Below are 22,288 nucleotides of genomic sequence, written 5' to 3'. Positions count from 1 at the left end.
ATTTTTACTATGAATATGTTCTGTCTCAATTATTATTTTTGCTTATTTACACAGGGACCACCAGGCCAGATTGGAACTCCAGGTCTTCGAGGAGAACAAGGCATCCCTGGCCCAAGGGTAAAATTCTTCATTACCTTTTATGGAATAAAAATAACAACAGAGTCCAACGGATTTGCTAAGCTTACCAGATTGAAGGGGGTTGTGGGGCAGAGGGGCCTTTGAAGATGATTATTGTTCCCAGTGCTATATGGAAGCTTCCACAGGAAATTCGGTTCTTGTTGTAATGTATGTTGATGTTTTCTATTTTTAAATGATTGACTTCTATTGCCATATAGCTAAGCTTCACATATCTCTGCAGGGTGGTGGAGGTCTACCTGGGACTGTAGGGGAACGTGGTAAGCCTGGTCCTCTTGGCAAAAAGGTGAGTGGTGAAAATGCTGGTGTCTTCTTTATGATAGAGACCTAGAAGTACTAGAAGCTGGGGAATATTGTTTTCAGCCTCTGTGAAACATGATGATGATCTTGATATGTTGCTTGCTCAGAGATTAGATGAGAAGTAGGTGAAATTTAAAGTCAACTGTATATTCTGTAACCAATATGTAGAGTAAGGGCTCAATCCTAATTGTGCCTTATGCTGGCCCAAGCCCAAGCATAGGAGGGTCGCAAACGTGCCATAAAGCACGTTTGCGCTTCCGTGGGAGGAAGCCACGCCAGCGTATATAGATGCGTCGATGTGCGGAGGCCAGCAGAAGCCTCCACAGTGGCTTCCTTGCGGCTTCCTCGGCGCACCCGCACTGACACAAGCGGCAAAGGTGGGGCAGGAAGGAGGCGGGAGGGGGCATTTCTGGGCAGAGGGAGGGTGGGCGATGGGCGGCCCCAGGGGCCGGTGCATGGGGAGCCAGGGGTGGGGCTGGGATCCAGCAGTTATGCTGGATCCCAACCCCTGTCCCCGCAGAGAATGGAGCAGCTTCAAGCCACTCCACTTTCTTCTGACTTGCACTACCTCCAGAGGTGGCGCAGGTCCGAGGAGACCCATTGGAGCCAGCAGCCCTTACTGGGCTGGGTAAGGGGAAGAGGCTGAGCCGCTGCAGCCAACGAACCTGCGTTGGATGCAGTGCAAGCCTCCTGCTTACCTGCTCCAGCGCAGGTTTGGATTGCGCCCTAAGCTGATTTAGAATTTTGGAAAAGTAAACTTTTTTAGACTTCTCTAAAAATAGTTGCCATTTCCAAGCAGAGGGGCATTTGTATTTGCCCATTACTAGTCAGGGCTTCAAATGATTTAAACACCGTCTTTCCCAACGCTCCAAAAAGGGCAGGACTTTTATTTTCATAGTGAAAAATGCATTTTTAACGTATGTAATTTCCTACTTATTGTCTTATTTTTGCGGTGGGATGGTGGTGGTGGCAGCAATAGATATTGTATTTCAGTGTTATTGTTTCTTACTGGTGGGTTTCTAAAAATTTGGTGGATGTATTGAACATGGCAGAGGCAATGCTCAAATCAAGGATTTCCTGATTAATATTCATTACAGTACATTAGGTTGTTTCAAAAATTCAAGTAATCATTTCTAATTACAGGGTGAACCTGGTGATTCTGGTCCAAAGGGACCCAATGGGCCTGTTGGGCCACGAGGAGAAATGGTAAGTGTTTTTGGGAACACTGCTAAACGCAATGGATTAATCTGAAGTTGGTTCTAAACCACATTGCCTTGTTAACATGATGCAGATTCATAGATTAGTTTCTGATGGGTTGATCCTTCTAGCAAAGCCTGTCCAGATGGTTTGTAATCCATTTCATATTATCTGTGTTTAAACTCCTCTGTTCCTTTATTTCAAAGAACTCTTGGGTTTTTTTCCAGATTGATTTCAGATTTCCAACACATCTCTTTGTAAAGTTTGCTACACAGAAATTGTTCTAAGCTCCAATACGTACTGTACATTCATATATTGTATCTTTACATCTTGTAGGGAGATGATGGCCGAGATGGAGTTGGCAAACCAGGAACTAAAGGCAGAAGGGTATGCACAGTCTTAATGTATGAATGTAGATCAACTGCAGATTCTAATGCAGACTTTGCAGTTGACTTCAGAAATGGCACAATCCTGTTCTTCCCTCTCTTGCCAGTGCAGCCATTCAAAAAAGGCATGCGCTATATCCAGCCGGGTGGGGAGAAGTGAGAGGCTTCAAAATTCCATTAAGAGTTATTATACAGCAGGTCAGGAAACAGTGTCTAGCTTTTATGAATTTTAAGACTGCAACCCACAACATGTTTCTTTTTTCCACAGGGAGAACCTGGTTTCCCAGGATATCCAGGACCAAGGGTATTTTTGGCAAACTTAATTATGTTCCTTATGCTAAAGCAGAATAACCCTTGCATATCATGTCCCAAAGAGTTAATGCATTGCTATTTTTTAAATAGGGCGTACCAGGAGAAAGAGGTGATCCTGGTGATCCTGGCTCCCAAGGAAACAGAGGTCGCAGGGTAACGTACCTTTCCATTTTTTACTCCAGAAGATTATCATGAAAGGCTACTTATTTCAATGATTCATTTTTCTTCTATAAATTATTTGCTCTAAATTTCATCATGTTGCACTTATTTGTTTAGCTATATTGATCCATAAGAAGAATTAAATTATTTCCTAAGCATTGCATGAAGACCCAAAAGTAGATGTACTATCACCTACGTCAACTGGTATTCTTTTTGTTACAAATGCTACTTCAATGTGCATTTATTGCAGTCATTCCACAATGGGAGGATTGAATACATTTGTGATAGTTTGCATCATGAGTAGGTTTAAATATGTTAAGAGCCCGATTATACTATTGATTATTCTAGGACAGTCAGTATGAACAGTTCCGAGAAGATGGAGCACTTCTAGCTTACCAGAGAAGTGACGTGGGAATCTTTTCAGTACATGGAGTAGCTGTACCCAAAATCAATAGCTCTGCCCCCATAGAGTTAGACCCAAAAGTGTTCTTTTGCAGATGAAAAGTGACTTCTGTTCACAACAGGGCTGTTTTACACATTGCACTGGGACATTATACTAGCAAACTGATGCTAAATCCAAAGACATTTATCTGTTTGAGCAAGGATTTGCAAAACATCTTGCACAAACATGAGAACAGCTAAACAACCTTGTTAACTCTTTGCATAAGCTTTTGCAGAACTACACTTTTCTTCTGCTCATGGTTTTTCAGTCTGCAACTGGGGTGCCCAAACCCTGGCCCTGAGGCCACTTGTGGCCCTCAAGGACTCCCAATCCGGCCCTCTGGGAGCCCCCAGTCTCCAATGAGCCTTTGCAACTGCTGGCCTGATGCAACTGCTCTCAGAGTGATGGCCAATTGTTCGACCTCTTGCATGAGCCATTATGCTGAAGGATAATGGCTCCTTCCACTGCTTGCTGCTTCAGATCTGTGATGCAGCAATGGCAGCAAAGGAAAGGCTGATCTTGCTTTGTGCAAGGCTTTTTATAGGCCTGTTGCGAAACCTTCATTCATTCATATAAGTTCCATCTCTAATATATTCATTTATGTAAAGTTATTCAAATTTGAAATGTAAATTAATTCTTTTTTTTCCCCGACCTCCAACACACTGTCAGAGAGATGATGTGGCCCTTCTGCCAAAAAGTTTGGACACCCCTGGTGTACAAGAAGAATCCTATTTTCTTAATACCATTTACACCTCTTTTTCCTAATTGGCCCTTCAGGTGACTTACAACAAAATGAACAAGAAAAAACAAACCTTTTTAGTAGTTCTTTTAAGTTACCTAACTAAAGACCCTATTGATGGGGGTGAAAGAGGAAAGTGCAAAATGTGATTTAAAAAACTAAGATCATGGTATCTGGTACCATCACTTAGAAGGTGAAGAAATAGAAACCATGTCAGAGTTTATCTTCTTGGGCTCCAAGATCACTGCAGATGATGATTGCAGACATAAAATTAAAAGATGCTTGCTTCTTGGGAGGGAAGCTATGATTAATTAAGTCTAGACAACTTAATTAAAAACCAAGACATCACCTTGCCGACAAAGATTTGTATAGTTAAAGCTATGGTCTTCCCAGTAGTAATGTATAGCTGTGCCAGCTGGACCATAAGGAAGGCTGAGTGCCGAAGAATAGATGCTTTCTAATTATGGTGCTGGAGAAGACTCTTGAGAGTCCTCATGGACTGCAAGGAGATCAAATCAGTCAATTCTACAGGAAATCAACCCTGACAGTTCATTAGAAGGACAGATACTGAAACAGAAGCTCAAATACTTTGGCCATCTCATGAGAAGAGAGGGCTCTTTAGAAAAGACCCTCAAGCTGGCAAAAGAAGAAGGGGACAGCAGAGGATGACATGGTTAAGTAGTGTCACCGAAGCATTGAACATTAATTTGGACAAACTCCAAAAGTTAGTGGAAGACGGGGGGGCCTAGCGTGCTGCGGTTCATGGGGTCACAAAGAGACAGACATGACTTACAGCGCAATCCTATCTTGTGATGGAACAGGCAAGCCTGGAGGCTTGCACTGTATCCAACGCAAGAAACAGCTGCAAAGTGGCTCGGCTGAAGGTAAGGGGAATTCTTCCCCTTGCCCCCGGGAAAGCCAGTGCAGCCCCTATGGATCTCCTTGGACTTGTGCCACCTCCTGAGCCAGATCCCAGCCCCACCTCCTGCTCCCTGCCCTCCCTGCCCTGGGACTGCCCTCCCCCACCCCAGAAAGCCTCCCTCCCACCTCCTTCCCACCTCCTCCCCACCTCCTCCCCACCCTCCACAGAGCCTTGTGTTGGCCAACACAAGGCTTACTCCCTCCATTGGCGCAGAGGCTGGATTCAACTTCTGCGGGCCAGCAACATGCCTTACAACCCTCCTGGGCCCAAGGGAAGTCAGGATTCGCCCTTTATGACTGAAGTGAACTGAACTGAACTGAAGTTACCTGGCAGAAGTAGCATGGCTGGTATATCAGCATTTAGTTTGAGATTTATTTTCAGTCACCATGATACTGCCAAGTACTGGTAGGACTCCAAAGTATTGTGTCTTACAAAGCACTTCATTAAAGCGTAGGATGCAGCTTAATGTATTGGGCTGCCTCATAGAGGACAAAGTCTGGAGACATTTGAAAAGGAATGTCCTGCTAATGTCGCTTACATGATGTCTCATTTTAATATGGATACAAATATAAATGTGTGCACTGATGTGAATTTGCTATGGCATATTGATATTTGTGATTGGTGTTGAGATTAACTTGTAGTTGCATTTTTGAATAGTTTTTTGTAAACTGAAAAAAATTCATCCCAAATAAAACTAAATCATGTTTAATAAAGCAGATCATAACTAAACTAATTGAAATTAAATTGAATGCTGCCCAAAACTTGGGGGAACAAAACCATTTTCAGTTGGCATCTAAATGACAGTGGATGCCTAACAAATGTGCCTAGAGTGGGATTTCCACATCTGAGACAACGCTACAAGGAAAGGAATTATCTTCTCTCTGTACAAGAGAGGCGCAATCCAAGTTAATTTTAAGGGGTGAACCCCAGAGATAACAAAGAGCTTATGCAAGAGCAAATAAGGTCATAACGATATACTGTATGTTGAGAGTCATTGCACTAATCTGTGTGTGTTCAAAACAGAGACAGATAACTTATAAGGACAGCTGTACAATGTATCCCAAACACATTCACCCTTTTTTTCTCCTCCTTAGGGAAGTGGAGGAAACCCTGGGATACCAGGTCAAAAGGGAGAGAGTGGATATCCAGGACCAGCGGTGAGTTGTTTGCTATACACATGATTGGCCCAGAAGCTTATCTTGATTAGAGATTCTGAAACACATTTGAATTTCTTTTCAGAATTATTTACAATTAAGCTCGCACATTGCAGTTCACCTCCACATATCTTATAGGATGATCCTGTGTTATCCTGAACAAACTGCATGGGAGAAACGAGGAACTCCAAAGACAGAGTTGTTACTTTATTATGCTTACTCTGCACATTTCAGACTTAACAGTATCACTCGTAAATATTCACATATGTGCATAGTTTAAAGAAAGATTGAAGAAGAAATGATAATACAGTGAGTGAATTAACTCTTGCCAGCTGATGTGGAAATCATGATCCTGTACAGGATGCAAATATAATTTTTGTATCTCTCATGGCCCAATCCTAACTGTCTGGCACACTGGCAGAATACATGTTCCGCTGGCATGCGCTGTTGCAAAAAAAAAATTGGGGGAAATGTAGCTTGTGTCGGCACAGGGAGGCCAGTGCTGGCCTATCTTCCCCAGAGTGGAACACTACCAGGCTGGCGCAAGGGACCAACCCAGGGCACAGTTTGGATTGCGCCCTGAGGGCCCAATCATATCCAACTTTCCAGTGCCAATGCATCTGCAGTACAACCCCAAAGTATGAGAACAAATGATCCCTTACCTTGAAGAGTGCTCCCCTCCCCACTGCAGCATGCACACACACCCTGTTGGCACAACTGCATCAGCACTAGAAAGTTGAATATAATTGGAACCTGGTTAGGTCAGTACAAAACAAGCACTCTTACTGAGCAATCCTATAAATGTCCTATAAATGTTTACTTAGAAGTGTCACTGTGTTCAATGGGATCTACTCTAAGGAAATCTTTACAGGATTGCTGCCTTGAACACATATCTTGTAATCAAAGTTCTGTTTTTAAATCCTTTCTTTCAGGGATTTAAAGGTACCAGAGGAGAATCATCAGATGTAAGTTACCTTTTAATGGTATTTTTGGCAAGATTTATGGTACTTTTATAGTATTGTGGCAAGATTTTTTTGTACTTGTTTCATGCATTTAACCTTTTTTAAAATAAAAAAAAATCTTTCTTTTTTCTTTTAAGCAATGTACACTTGTACGCAACATCAAACAGAATTGCCGTAAGTTTATTTTTTAATTTTTTGGTCCCAAATGTTCATGTAGCTCACTTTCTGCATAAACTATAAACTAATTGATTTTCTTTCTTCTTTTTTTTATTGTTGTTCACAGCTTGCTGTTATGGTAAGTCCATTGCTTCGTTTCTGGGATATGTTTGTGGTCAGATCAAGAACTGACATAAGCAGACAAGTTCAAAGAATGTGTACTGATTTATACTAGTTTTGGAATTTGGTATTTTAGAAACAAGTTAATTTGTTAATATTAATTATTTTTTTAATATGCCCTCAGGTCCAAGAGAATGCCCAGTGTACCCAACAGAATTGGCATTTGCTATAGATACATCTTCAGATGGAAGTGCAGGTGCATTCAACAGAATGAGGCAAGCAGTGTTGACAATTGTCAACAATCTCACAATTGCTGAGAGCAACTGCCCACGGGGTGCACGGGTAGCACTGGTGACCTATAACAGTGACGTTACAACTGAGATCCGTTTTGCTGATTCTCGAAAGAAGTCAAATCTCTTGAAACAGATTCGGGACCTCCAACTTGCACAGACAACAAAACAGCGAAGCTTAGAAACTGCAATGTCTTTTGTGGCCAGAAACACCTTCAAACGTGCTCGTAGTGGGTTCCTCATGAGGAAGGTGGCTGTTTTCTTCAGCAACGGACAAACGAGAGCATCTCCACAACTTAATGAGGCTGTAATGAAACTATATGATGCTGGAGTTGTTCCTGTCTTCCTTACACCCAGAGAGGACCGAGCTCTCATAAATGCCCTGCAGGTTTGCATCCCTTCACTTTTCTTCCCCATTGAAATTTTATCAAATTAAAACAGGGATTGTCAAACTCAGTCACAGCTATCCTCCTTGTGGTAAGAATAATAGTCTTCAAGACTTTTTAACAAAAGTTGTTAAAATATTACTTTTTACTTAGTAATTTTTTTATTTTGCCTGTCTTCTGCCTGTGAGTCATTCTCTCATTCACATAGATGAGCAAATGCCTTGCATGTCTGGACCATGCACAGTTCTGGCAGTATCTGGCAGTGCTATGAACTGTCTGCATGCATTTGGTATCTTATAGTCTGCAGGTCTGATCGGGAGGCACTGCCATATATTTGCTTCCTCATGTGAGGTGCTTGAAAACATGATAAGGAGCTAAAAAAACCTTCAGAATAAGATTTGAGGAAGAACCACAACATCCAGAATGTTTTGTTCAGGAAGTGATGATAGGCACCTGGTTCCATGGTGAACTTTAGGAATCCTTTTTGCTCAATGGTGGTTCCCGCCCCCCTGAAAAGCTGCTCTTGGGACTCACCACAATGGTCTGTAATCTGATGGGAGGGTTGCAGCAGGGAGGCAGGAATTGTCAGAAATTGGCACACCTGTGACCAAGGGGAAATAGTCTCAGTTCACACCAGTGGGGCTTTAGATATCAGCCAAAGAGTCTATACACACTACAGTATGTGGCTGCCTCAGTATCACTCAATAATAATAATAATAATAATAACAACAGGTATTTATATACCGCCTTTCTTGGTCTTTATTCAAGACTTTATTCAAGGCGGTTTACATAGGCAGGCTTTATTTAAATCCCTTATTAAATAGGGATTTTTACAATTGAAAGAAGGTTCTTTCTTTCAAGAACCACTACATTCAGGTGTTTCATTCCGATCTGGTTTCACATTCTGGCCTCCATCCTCCCACGCTCAGAGCAGATGGAATAGCTCGGCTTCAGCTTGTCAGCTGCTTCAAGGTCGCACGGTGCCGGTGGCCTCGAACTGGCGACCTTGTGGATGTTATCTTCAGGCAGACTCTACCCTCTAGACCAGACCTCCTGCCCTCTCAACTCTGTCAAGTCTCTCAACTCTGTCAAGTCCTTGTAAGCTGAGGTCGGAATGAGGGAAGGAGACAGTCAGCTGCATATCATTGTTTTGGAGGAGATTGGCTGGCACTCATCTGAGCCAAGCGATGCCCAAACCTGAGTTAATAATTATGAAAGTCATGCTTCTTCTACCTACCCTCGTTTCTTCAGGGTGTCTGACACTAGAAACTCATAGACTTTCATAGACATTGGATTGGACTTTAATTTTAAGAATTTCAAGAACTTGAGGTAGGGTCTTCAACATGATTCACATCTGTGTGGTGACACATCTGTGCGGGTGGCTACTTGTAATGCATCTGTGTGGATACAGCTCCAGATTTGTGCATTTGCCTGAAGCCCCCACTTGCTTATGGTATTTTCACAGGTGTAGTTACCCCGCAGAGGTGTGTGATGGCAGAGTTCAAATCTTCATATCTACAGGGAGATCCACATCACATACTATGTAGCTCCACATCTATGGAGTTGCACTGTCCCTGTGAAGTGGACTTCAGAATGCTTTTACATTTCAAATTTTAGTATTGTAACTTGTGTTAGAGCAGGGGACATTTCTTCCTTTATGAATTTGTTACTTGTCCCTTTAATGACTCCAGGTAAACAGCATATGAACGTAAGGTAGATGTTCTAGAGAGCTGCAATTGAGCTCCCCAATGAATACAGGTGTGCGCCACTTAACAACAGGGATACGTTCTGAGATCCTCGTTGTTATGTGATTAGGTTGTTAAGCAAACTTTCCACCTAATCTAGTGCCTTTGATGTGTAAACAGACTCTCCCTGCCAGACACTTACTGGCTGCACAGGCTACTGTAGCTATTGTAGCTACTGAGGCTACTGAAGACTGCCTCTTCTTTGCTGTTAAGAGTCTCTTTGTTATGTAAACAGACACTCTGCTGCAAGCTATGGGAGACTTGTTTGCCTCATTAAGAACCTCTTTTTGTGTTTTGACTACCGGTCCGTATAATATACGGTTCATCATTATACAGTCTGTTGTTAAGCGGCACACTAACCCTGTTTCAGATTCACAGGGATGGGCACGAGTTCACAGGGTGAACAAGAATCCCATTCATATGTTGTATAAAATATTTATTGGCCCTAGTACAAGCTGTGCATTTGACACACTAGTTCAGTGCTGGTTCAGTGCTATTTGGACACATGTGTGCCAAACAGAGGTGCCCACAACCTCTGTTCAGATGGAAGTGAGAAAAACAGGCACTAGTTCTGGCATATTCCAGATGCACTCTGCAAACCCACTGAAGGTTGAACTTCTGACATTTCCTTACGTTTTATCATTTAATTGCCTCCTGTCTTTTGAAATTGTCACTTCGTAACTATACTAATGCACAACACACTACAAAAAATATTCTCAGTTTCCTTCACTGGCCATGCTGGTAGTTGTCATGTTTCTTTTACTCTCTCCGAACCCTCCCATAGTTTCCAATGTCTTTTCCTCCAGTTGCCCCCCCCCCCCGGCAATAACCCAGACTCTCCATCGAATGGCGCTATTGAAACTGTACACTTTGAAAATGGGGAAAAACAATTTCAATCTGTTTACTGTGCATTGCAAACGTGGATAATAAGACTGACCAGCTAATTTCTAACTCTGAACATTTCTCCTGTGTTTCACAGAGAAACCCAAAGTGATTCTTTTTTTTTTTAGCTCTAGGGTTCACTCTGAGCCTCTGCTGGGCTCAGAGGACCCTCCAGAAGGGGAGTGCACTGATTCAGTGGATATGGGATCTGCGGATACAGGGCCCCCGTCTTGCATTAGCTGTTCATGAGCTGCTTCCACTGAATAATAGTTCAAATAAAGTACTGTTATTCTTTTTCCTTTCGTTTAAACCAGATCAACAACACTGTAGGTGGCCAAGCTATTGTATTTTCTGGCGGTGCAGCACAATTAAACCAAACTATTCGTCGAGTACTGGCGTGCCATATTTGTTTAGGTAAGGTGTCTGATTTACTTCCGGTACATTGCTGCTTCTATTACTTTTGTACAATTCAGATTGATAGTGGATATAGCATGTTTTAATCCCATTGCAGTTTAGGAAGAGAATAATCCAGTGGTGTCAAACTCGTTTTGTACAGAGGGCTGAAGTTAGCATTCATGGCGCCTGCTGAGGGCCAGAACATCATTAAGAAGATGATGGCCAGAAATAAGCACTTTATTTTCACATAGATTTAGCTACAAATAACAGAAGAAATCTTGTTCATATTTTCAAGATATGAGAGAGTCCGATTATCAAGCTGGGAGAGCCCAGTTCTGAATAAATTGTTTCCAGGGGCTGTATTCAGCCTGTAGGCCTTATTTTTGATGCCCCTGGTCTAATCCTTTGTAAACTGGTCAAGGTTGCCTGCCAGGAAAGGTCTAACATACTTTTCTTTAACATTAGGGTCTTTGGTTCCACCCTGCACAACCATTCAGGAAGCTATCACCTCTTCTTTATCTTTATCACTGTCACTGTATTGCAAATGTCCATACAAGATACAGATGGAATTTTGGGCCCACACCAACATGGAACCAGCAATTATAGCCTTGAGCTGGTATTGAAATGCCTAAAATCCATTTCTTATGTTTACGGTTAGAAGCCCATGTCATTCAGAAGGGCTTCCACCCCACATTGTTTGTGATATAATGCAGTAATTTTACAGTGATTTTGGCCCAAATCCTAACCAACCTTCTAGCACTGGCATAGAAGTGCCAATGGGACATGTGCTGCATCCTGGAGTTGGGGGGCAGTCACGGAGGCCTCCTCAAAGTAAAGAAATACTTGTTCTCTTACCTCAGAACTGCACTGCTCTTATGTTGGTGATGGAAGGTGGGTTAGGATTGTGCCCTCTATTGTTTAACTTTTCATCTCATTAATGATGCACTTTAGTGTTCTACTTGCTATGCAACATCTTTATTGTAAAGAAATATAAATTTGTTCTGAGTTTCTTTGATCGCTGAAGAGATGCCATGTAAAGCAGACATCAGTGGCTCTGCCATGTTTGCATTTGATTTTACTGTGTACATTCTTAGGATTCTGTGGAAGCTCCCAGATGCTCTGATTCTTGGTGCAATGTGTCAGTGTAGGTCTCTACACTCTCTTGTTATGACAAAGTTGAAGGATGGTCTTTGTAAATATTCATAATTAAACTGTGATAAATTTGCTCTTCTAGATGTATGTGATCCTGATCCTCAATGTGGTCTTGGAAGGCCTACCTTTGGAAGAGACAGACGGGCAGTTCCTACTGATGTTGACATTGATATAGCATTCATCCTGGATAGCTCTGACACTACCACTCCTCTGCAATTCAGTGAGATGAAGAATTACATTTCATATATAGTAAGCCAGCTGGAAACTAGCTCTGATCCAAAACTATCCCGGCACCATGCCAGGGTGGCTGTTGTCCAACATGCTCCTTATGAGTATCAAGACTCAAACTCAAGTACATCTCCTGTCAAAGTTGAGTTCTCTCTGACAGACTACGGATCCAAAGACAAGCTGATGGGTTTCATTAGGAACCAAATGACACAGCTAAATGGCAAACGAGCTGTGGCAAGTGCTATTGAATATACAATGAGCCACATTTTTGAGAGTGCACCAAATCCTAGAGATCTAAAGGTCATTGTCTTGATGATGACAGGAGAAGATAAAAACCAGGAACTTGAACACCTTCAGAGGGTTGTCATAGAAGCTAAATGTAAAGGATATTTTTTTATCATCCTGGGCATTGGGAGGAAAATTAACATCAAGAATATCTATAGTTTGGCAAGTGAGCCCCATGATGTCTTCTTCAAATATGCTGATAAGCCATCTGAGCTCCATGAAGAACCTTTGCTACGCTTTGGAAACCTTTTGCCATCCTTTATCAGCAGTAAGTACAGTCAGTTCTCATTATCCTTTAGAGTTAGGTGCCTAGAAAAAACTAATGGATATTGAAATAACTTATATTGAATCATTGAGCTTTGGGAAAAATGGGGTTAGGTTCCAAGGAACACTCTTCACCACACACTCTATGAATTTTGTGAACCTGAATCTTACCTTGAAGTCTCTGGGGCTGGGTGATAGTGAGGATAATCAGCATCTCCAACATCTGATGCTTCCTCCTCTGTGCTGGCTATCCCTTGACTTGTTGAAAGTTGCTGGCCCAACAATAAGGCCTCAGAATTCAGCAGTGGGGAAGGTGTTGCTTCACTCTTCCTCCTCCACCACCTGTCTCTTGCTGATCAGAGCAGCCCTCAGTTAGCCTTCCAGAGACCTAATCATCAGCCAGTCATCATTGCCAAGGTTGTGAAGGTTCAGCTGGAGTCCTCAAGAAGGTGCCTAAGGTGCCTAAGCCAGTCTGGAAGTGGACACAAATATGTCCGACAACTCTCCACGGGCCATTACCAGTACGAGTATAATTGACTGGACATGATTATCACAACCGCCCCCCCATCAGCCATGTCTTAGCTGAGCCTCTTAATATTGTGCTGATGCCAAGTGCACAAAGTCACAGATAATGAGAGGTAGGTGGCAATTCTGCATCTTGCAGATAAGCAAATTCATGGATAGCAAATTTGCATATAAAGAGAACTGACTATATATGATGTAACACAACTGCAAGCTATGGAGGGGGATACTAGGTTCACCTGTTTTATAAGAAGCAGCTGTTATGGAATTTTCTGAGCTAAGAGTTATACCTGATCAACTTATATGCTTGTAAATAAGCAGATTTATTACAGGCACCCTATTTGTCTCAAATTTCAAAGCCTGCTTTAAACTTCCTTCCAGTGAGATGAGAGCAGAAAGATATTGATCAAAGCTGTGTGAAATAGCAACATGTTTACTATCAGACTTTGGGCACAATCCTGAACTGATGATGGGCCGGTGCTAGTCCCTTGCGCAAGCCCACTGATGTAGCAATACTGCACCACTGGGAGAGCAAGGAGGCAGGCGTGGGACCTGCTCGGCTGGCACAAATGTGCCGGCTGAGCTTGGCTGGTGGGGCTGGAGGGAGCTGGTGGCTGGTGGAGCTTGGTTGGTCTGGGGAGGGCTGGAGGGAGGCATTTCGGGGTGGGGAGTGTGGGGAGGGAGGCATTTTGAGGTGGGAGGGTGGGTGGTGGGCAGCAGGCGGCAGGTAGTGGGGCCAGAATCTGGCATTTATGCAGATTGTATTCCCGTTCCCAAGCAGCCTGGGGAAGCTCAAGGCTGCTTGGATCTGTGCCACCTCCTGAGGTGGCGCAGGTCTGAGTAGCCCCATGGGGCTGCTGTGGCTTTACCCGGTGTAAGGGGAAGCAATGCCCCTGGCTGAGCCACAACTGGCTCCAACCTTGTATTTGATGCAGGGCAGGCCAGGCGGCCTACCTGAGCCAGGGCAGGCTGTTTGTGCACATTTTAAATTATGAGTTATATTGTTACAGCATGGCTTGGTGGGAAAAGATGTTTGTTAAAGAAAACTACTTCTTTTTTTAGGTGAAAATGCCTTTTATCTGTCTCCAGATGTCAGGAAACAATGTGATTGGTTCCAGGGTGATCAGCCAGTCAAAACATTTGGCCAGAAGCCTTTGTAAGTTCAGTGTGTTTTCTAATTCTGTGTGGAAGGAAAAAAGTTGCTAGATCGTCTTTGTACTCAAGCCTCACATGAAATAACTGCGGGTTTTGTTTCTCAATTGCTGCAGGCAACCATTTCTCTTTTCTTCTCCATAGAAGATTGTCAGGCAGCATCAATAAAAGCCAGACTGCTGTTTGTCTGTTTCATTTCCTGGATTGACACTCTAATATTTCCAGTTTTATGTGGCTTGGTTGGGAAAGTCTACTCTATGTGTCAGTTTGGAAAGTTAGTATTGAGTTCCAGTAGTGGGGAATTAGACTGACTTTTAGCCTTGATTTAGGAAAGTCTCTTCTACCTATCGAAGGAATTTCTTTCTTTCTTTCAGGCCACTGACATGAACATAGGTCCCATTTTAGGAAATGTTGTTTTAACACTTGTTTAGCCTAGAAATCCACTGGACCAATCTAGGAAGTTTTTTCATTTAGGGAAACATATGGAAATTGTGTAAATTGTAAATTCAGTAAATTGTGGGTAAACTTGTGAGAATTGTAAAGCATCATGTACGTCAAGGAATGCTAGAGAAATATCTGTTTTCGTACAGAGTTCTAGTGAACAAAACCAGATGGGTTGTTGTTTATTCTTGTACCTCAAACAAGTACCCTAGAGGATCTTTATGACCTGAAGAAAATATAGTACTGCATACCCATATAACAATTTTTTTAAAATTTTTCAACCAGAAACATTCCAAACAATGTTACTGCCACACCTGCGGTAGCAGAAACTTCCAGGAAACTTCCAGTAAAACCTACAGAAGAAGGTATGCACAATATCCCCCACCCCCTTACCAATTTCTTTTAAGGTACTGGGTCTGAAGAATGACCCAGTAAAGAATCTTGCTTTACTATAGGTAATCACAAAGACCACATCTTTGCTGTTGTAATGAGCAAAATGAGCTGTTGCATGCAAATGCAAACAAACTTGGGAGGCTGAAATGTTGATTGGAAAAACTGTGGTGATGGAAGGATATGTACCTTTCCTTCAGGAGGAAAACAGCTAAGGGAAGATGATATTAAGCAGCAAAGCAGCTGAAGGGGAAAGGATTAAGCATTCATTCTCTCTGCAACCACCTTCATTCAAGATCCCATCATCCTCACTAGGGCCCACAAGATGTTGGTGCAGGGGGTACATTGTACCTGGGCCCAGGGTTAAAGAGGGGGTCCAGGAACCAAAGGAGAGCATCAGGAAATTTCTGGAATCTCAGAATATGTTTGCATATATTGTGTGAAGACCAGCATTTACATTTTGTGTAAGCCTACATAGTTTTATATATCATAATTCATAGAAATCATGATCATATGAAATTATGATCTGAGAAGGGAAGGAACCCAAAAGAAAATTTATGCCCCCTGATAAAATTCCTCTCAGAGGACCTGCTCCTCAACGATCTTATTGGGAAGGCCATTTCTGAGACCCAATGAACCCTTACTATTTCTGAAGATACATTTCCTTCATGTGGTATAACCATAAGGCTTTAATTTTTCTGTACAAGATAAATGTTTTATACTTATTAGAACTCTCTTATACTCTTTAGAACTCTTTATACTTATTAGAACTCTTATTAGAACTCCACAGAACTCTCATCAACAAGTGCTCAGGAAATGTTCTTTCATCGATCTGCCCCAAACTCTGTAAAATATGTAGATAAAATTATTTTATTTAACTCTTTTGTAGTCCTATTCTGTGCACATTTCTCCAGAAGTGTGGAGAGGGTTGAAACCTCAGCCTTTCTTTGGATGCTTTCAGCTGAGTGAATTCCATTCATTTTGGGTGATGATCCAATTTTGATAAAATTCAAACAAATTAGGTTAAATGGTTTGTGGGCCAAAACCTAAATATGAATTTCAGTTCATATACCCTTGTCCAATGGCTGAAGAACCCCTGCTTTAATTATAGGGAAATCAAACCATTCTTTTGTATGTATTCAGATCTTTAGTGATTTGTTGTTACTATATGTAGAGTTTGACCTAGGTTTTGTTTTTCTTCTCCCTGCCACAAATCTTTAAACATGGGACATTTTAAATTCTGAAGACCTCCAACGAAATACAAAAAGCCAGTATAATGAATATATAAAGTATGTGTCCAAGACCAAGTTATAAATAGCTGATGATACATCTGTTTCTGGACTACCCTGCTGTAGGCTATATGTGGTGCTCACATGATTAAATTCTCCTTCATAATTCCCTCCATACAGAAAACTAGCATATCATTCTAGCTTATACTCCCTGACATACTAGTTGTGTATGAGAGGAAAATAATATTTTTTGTGGATAAGCAGCCTAATGTGGAAAGAAAAGCCTAAAATACCAAGTTACAGGATACACTAGAATCTCTACTGAGTATAAGAAGACTGTGAAACAGAAATACGTTTACCATCCAAGTTAAGTTGGTTCATGCTTTGTGGCAATTAAATTACAATTGTTCTTCCATTGCAGCCTGTTGAAATACTTCTGTCAATGCCATATGAATCTTATATTGTAAGGTTTCACTCTGTTCATACTGAGAGTTTTTAACTTTTTGTTTTTCTTTTTCGATTATAAATCATACTCAAAAACTAATTATTTAAAAACCTCAATGTTCTTCTTTGAAACCTCATACTATCTTCTTTTTCAGCAGTGATTGCTGAAAAAATGCTTCACACAGGTGAAGTTCGGGTAACAGATATCACAGAGAACAGTGCTAAACTACAGTGGGTGAACCCTGAACCTCGGCAAGTCTATGTCTATGATATCACAATCACCTCAGCACATGACCACTCAATAGTTTTGAAGCTCAACCTGACTGGCACTGAACGGGTCATTGGAGGCCTTGGAAGTGGGCAGAAATACCATGTCCTTGTCACAGGTTACCATAATGCACAGGCCAGAGCAACGTACAGAGGAACATTTAGCACAAGTAAGTAAGACTATGTAGACATTCAGTGCACAGTTTTTCCTTTCTTGTTTCCAGTGTAGAAAAAAGAGAACTTTGCATACCTTGATAATACTCTAATGGTGGAACATGTGTTTTGAACAGGGCCTTGCAAGGCAGGACTACGTTCTGTAATGGACACTCACTAGAACAATCCTTTATTCAGAGCTTTAAACCATTTTCCTGCATAAACATTAATTCCCAACGTTCCATCCCACTATGGTTGGACCAAGAAACAAGTCTCAGCTCACTGGAGTCCTTTTCCCTGACAATTTATTCAAGTGTTTTGGTTTTACATCAAGACCCTATAGCAGCGGTTTTCAGCTGCTGGTGTGGCACACTGGTGTGTCGTGAGGCTGCCTCAGGTGTGCTGCTGGATCAGAGAAGGCAGGCAGCAGCCGCGCGGGAGAAGCGGCTGCTTTGAACCTTCCGCAACAGGCAGCACAAGCAACGGAGCAACCAGCGAAGGGGCTGGTCACAGCTGCTTTGCATCCCACACAGCAACTGAAGAGTCCGCTTGGAGCTTGCTCCTGCACGACTCGGGCTGCAACCTTATCCTCACTTTCCTGGGAGTAAGCCCCATTGGCTATTATGGGGCTTACTTCTGAGTAGACACACATAGGGTTGGGCATGAAGTTGGTTGTTGCCTGCCTGCCTGCTGATTGGCCAACCAGAGACGCCTGGAGGAGCCAGAAGGTGGGAGCTGCAGAGTGAGTGAGAAGAAGGTACATAGCTGTGTCTGCTATGAGTCTGCTGAGGCCCCCAACCTAAGGACTGGTTGGCTGAAAAGGGTCCTTTTCCTTGCTAGTTTGCCTGCAACTCCCCAAAGCGACCCTCCCTGTACTTTGGGGCTTTTAGAGGAAGGGCACTGGGCCACAAGCCTATCCACACTTACCTGGGAGTAAGCCCATTGACTATAATGGGGCTTACTTCTGAGCAGGCATGCATAGGATTGGGCCTTTGGTTGCACTCTTTTTTCTCAAATACACAAGCAGGCAATTGGCACTTCCCTCTCCTCTTCTACCCCACCCCCTTACCCAGGCATATTTCTCCCCCCCCCCAAATCTCACAATCACAGTTAGCAACTGTCTTAGGGCCCAATCCTATCCAACTTTTGAGCTCCAGTGTAGCTACAAGGCAGCCCCATGGTAAGGGACCACATGTTCCCTTACCTTGAGAAGGCCCCAATGACTGCCCGGTCTGCCACAGGATGCAGTGCACACCCCACTGGCACAACTGCACCAGCACTGGAAAATTGGATAGGATTGGGCCCTTATTGTCCGCACCTTCCAAAGATACAAAATCACTTACCTCACATTCTCGCTCTCTCTCCCCCACCCCCAGTTTAATCCTGCACTTGTTTCAATCATGTCTCCTAGCTGCCCCTCACCCACATTTCTCCTCTATGTGATCAACCTGTGCTATCTTTGCCAACACTTTCTGGCACTTTTGATAAGAATTTGAACATAGGATTTTCCCTCCTTTTCAGAAACCACATATACTTCCCTCTCCATGCTTCTTGTCAATTTTTTTGTCATGTCATGATTTAATTGCATTATTATTATTATTATTATTATTATTATTATTATTATTATTATTAATATTAATAATAATAATAATAATAATAATAATAATAATAATAATAAAACTTTATTTTTATCCCACCCTTCTCCCCAGAGGGACCCAGGGCGGCTAACAACATATAAAACAGATTAAAACATAATTTCACAGACAGATAAAAACATATTAAAAAACACATTAGCAGAACCCATAAAAACAGTAGTCAGAAGAGTCAGAATAAAAGAGCATAAAACAGCAGTTCTTAGAGGAATCGGGCCTGTAAAAAAGCAACTAAAAGATATATAAAAGATGTTAAAAAGGCCATAACGTCAGAAGGCTTGGTTAAACAACTAGGTCTTCAGGCCTCGCCGAAAGGTCTCAAGAGAGGGAGCCATTCTCAAGTCAAGGGGAAGGGAGTTCCACAACGTTGGTGCCACTACTGAGAAGGCCCTATTTCTTGCCGCCGCCCCACGTACCTCCTTAGGCGGCGGCACTTATAAATTAATTCAAGATTTATTGTATCTTGTATTTGTATCAGTAATTTAATGTAATTGTATCAGTAATTTAATGTAAGTAAAAAAACTGGTAGTGTGCCTTGACAATTTTAGTGCCTTGTCAGTGTGCCCTGAGCTGAAAAAGGTTGAAAATGGCTGCCCTATAGTTATGCAGCCATGTATCTTCTTACTTTCCACTATCAGTGAATGGCAATTTGCCATATTCCATGTCATTCTGATAATGTCTGTTAGAAGGAACCATGTAAACACTAGGAGGCTGATGCTGGAATTGCTGTCAACATCACTGCACTGCAACATCATGAACAGATAACATAGTCTCCAGTTCACTTGACTTCTCCAAACTGATGTTGCTGGAATGGGGTGGAGCCATGCAGAAATGGCCCATGCCATTAGGAATAATCACCTTTGCTTTAGAAGTAAATTCTTATGAAATCCTTATGAAACTTGATGGATAAAGAAATCCTTATTTTCTTCTTGAGGACTTTAGTTTTCCACAGGAGTGGAGTGTGTCTGAGGCACTTCTGAGTAGGAATTATCTCCTCTAGACAACTAGATTGAAAATATCATTATTTGTTCTGGCTGCTGCAGAATACAACACTCCTTTGCACTGGCGTAGCTAGAGGGGGTGGGGCATTAAGTTTTGCAGGGAGCCTCCCTGCAGCATGCAAGCAGCCCCTTCCCTTCCCTTTGGGAGTCATTCGCCTCCGTTTTGCCCCCCAAATGGCTCCAAAGGGGAGGGGAGAAGCTTCTTGCATGCTGCGGTGAGGCTAAACGGAGGCGAATGGCTCCCAAGGGGAGGGGCCCTTTGCACTCCGCAATGAGGCTTCCTGCAAAACTTAGTGCCCCGCCCCCCCTCTAGCTATGCCAGTGCTCCTTTGTCATCCATTACTCATTTTCCCAGTGGAAACCAATACTAATTTCAAATGTTTATGTAAGCAAAAATGTCCTGAGTGCTATTTTTTTGTAATTGTCATATGCTGAATTGTGTCCCATCCAGTTATTATTTATGAATGTATTTTTATAATAAATAAATAAATGGAACATAGTCTGTCTCTTAGGAATAGTAATTGCTGTTCCAGATCCTGGCTATGCATTTCTTTAGCCAGTAGCTTCAGGTTAAAAGTACACATACACAAGTGTATTCACAGTATACACAGTGTATTCACTTGTGTATACACTAGTGTATTCACTACACTACCTGAAGTAGTTGATGGGGGGGATTTGGATGTTTTTTTCCCCCTTAATTAGCTAAATTTTGGACTACCTTGTCTCTGATTATTTGGGGGTTTTTTCTGCAGAGAGTATGCCTTTGCCCAAGTTACCTTCAGCAGCAGCTGATCTGATGATGAAGACTGAGCCACTGGAAAAACCTGAAACAGGTATGTCCCCATGGTCCTAAAGGTTCTTCCTTGTGGGATATTACATTGTTTGTATTCTGTCGTTTTAAGCTGGGCTCCTAGACAGAGATTTTTAAAGTAAGGGAGACTTTGGTGTAATATTACCTGAAAGAAAGGGCAACACTTATTTCATGCAGGAGAGTAGCATGTGCAAATAAAAGAGATTCTATAAAACCTTGATGTTCTGAAATATGGGGCAAGCCTTTAAAATAAGGGAGATCTGGCACTGAACTGTGTGTGAAGTGTTCAGTTAGACTGCAGTGGTTCCCAAAGTCCTCCTTAGTGCTTGCAGGGGCAGGCGGATTGCAGCAACATGATCCCCAGGATTGTGTTGCTGCTGAGGAAAGAGGGGAGTTTCTGGCTTACCTGAAGCCAGTGGCAGGGTCCAGGGGGTGCAGGGACCCCCATGAACACCTCCGCAGGACTTCCCAAACCTGGAAAATAAAGAAAATTGTGATCAGAAGTCATTTCTGGTTTCACGATCAGAAACCGGAAGTGACTTCCAATCACTATTTTCTTTATTTTCCAGGCTTGGGGAACCCTGCAGAGGCTTCATGTATGCCACAACCCCCACCACCATTCCACGGCAGCAGCAAAATCTGGGGGACCTCGTTGCTGCAATCCTTCTGCCCTGAAGGGGTCAGACCTTAAGTGCTTCCATGGTTGGTGAGTCATGACTCACCAGTTTGGGAATCCTTAGGCTAGAGCCAATGAAAGCTAATTAATATACAAGTCTAAAGGTGATGTAGAACCCAAAAGACAGGTAGAGGCCACTATGGGAAACTGATCCAAGTCTCCTACTCAGGTGGCTGGGGTGGATGGAGGAAGGGAAGCTGGGGGGGGGGGTCCTGGTGTCCTCCTTGGTGACGCGTGGGGCTGCCAGTTGACCCATGTTGGGAGCCTGACATGGCCTCAGAAGGTTGTTTGTGGAGGGTTTTGCTGCACCAGTACTGCTCTCCAACCATCTCAGCTCTGTTTGTCCTGGGGACCGCGCACCTCCACTGGTTGCCTATGGTGAAGATACACTGCTAGCAGGACAGCACAGGCCTTACCCTGCACTGCCTGCTTACAAGTCATCACAAAAATGCTTTACAGCTCCTTTGTGCCGGCTGCTCTGCCAGTGCTAGCAATAGATAGGATTGTGCTCTTGAGTTAGGTTAGGCTGCGAGAGAGAGTGACTGGGCTCCAGGTCATTTAGTCATCTTCATGGCTGCAAAAATAGACCCATCCTCAACAGCAGCATGTTCGTCGTCGTTCCCTTTTAATGAGAATTGTATTTTGATCCTCCTGACAGTGACAATTGTATTTTGATCCTCCTGACATCCTCCTGAGCAGGCAACAGCAAAACTTTGCATAATACAATGACCAACTCTGAATGAATACAATGAATACAATGAAGCAACTCTGAAATGTTTCCAGGGGATACTGGATAATATATTTTCCTGTGGCTCATTGGAAAATGTACTGTTGTGTAAATCTGCGTCATATTCAAAGTTCTGTTACTGGTCTGGTTTCTTGTGTCTTGTCCCAACACATTAGTGGTTCATTGTGATAATCCATTGTGATTAACATTT

At 42.6% G+C, this 22,288-nt stretch overlaps 1 protein-coding gene across 1 annotated transcript in view; it reads left to right on the top strand.

Moving 5' to 3' along the window:
- The window catches only part of COL6A3 (collagen type VI alpha 3 chain), a 119,024-nt gene that overhangs the window by 81,003 nt on the left and 15,733 nt on the right, over positions 1 to 22,288 (top strand). The window contains exons 26-42 of the mRNA XM_066630984.1: positions 55 to 117; positions 359 to 421; positions 1,579 to 1,641; positions 1,969 to 2,019; positions 2,287 to 2,322; positions 2,421 to 2,483; positions 5,687 to 5,749; positions 6,679 to 6,711; positions 6,846 to 6,882; positions 6,992 to 7,003; positions 7,169 to 7,662; positions 10,602 to 10,701; positions 11,918 to 12,616; positions 14,197 to 14,290; positions 15,013 to 15,092; positions 16,949 to 17,227; positions 20,616 to 20,696. Coding sequence (XP_066487081.1) covers positions 55 to 117; positions 359 to 421; positions 1,579 to 1,641; positions 1,969 to 2,019; positions 2,287 to 2,322; positions 2,421 to 2,483; positions 5,687 to 5,749; positions 6,679 to 6,711; positions 6,846 to 6,882; positions 6,992 to 7,003; positions 7,169 to 7,662; positions 10,602 to 10,701; positions 11,918 to 12,616; positions 14,197 to 14,290; positions 15,013 to 15,092; positions 16,949 to 17,227; positions 20,616 to 20,696 — 2,311 coding nt within the window. The remainder of the gene's footprint in view (positions 1 to 54; positions 118 to 358; positions 422 to 1,578; positions 1,642 to 1,968; positions 2,020 to 2,286; positions 2,323 to 2,420; positions 2,484 to 5,686; positions 5,750 to 6,678; positions 6,712 to 6,845; positions 6,883 to 6,991; positions 7,004 to 7,168; positions 7,663 to 10,601; positions 10,702 to 11,917; positions 12,617 to 14,196; positions 14,291 to 15,012; positions 15,093 to 16,948; positions 17,228 to 20,615; positions 20,697 to 22,288) is intronic.

This window comes from Tiliqua scincoides, chromosome 1 (genome assembly GCF_035046505.1).
Source record: "Tiliqua scincoides isolate rTilSci1 chromosome 1, rTilSci1.hap2, whole genome shotgun sequence".
Taxonomy (NCBI): Eukaryota; Metazoa; Chordata; class Lepidosauria; order Squamata; family Scincidae; genus Tiliqua; species Tiliqua scincoides.
The sequence above is the reverse complement of the archived record's forward strand: the minus strand, read 5'-3'. Positions and strand labels throughout refer to the sequence as shown.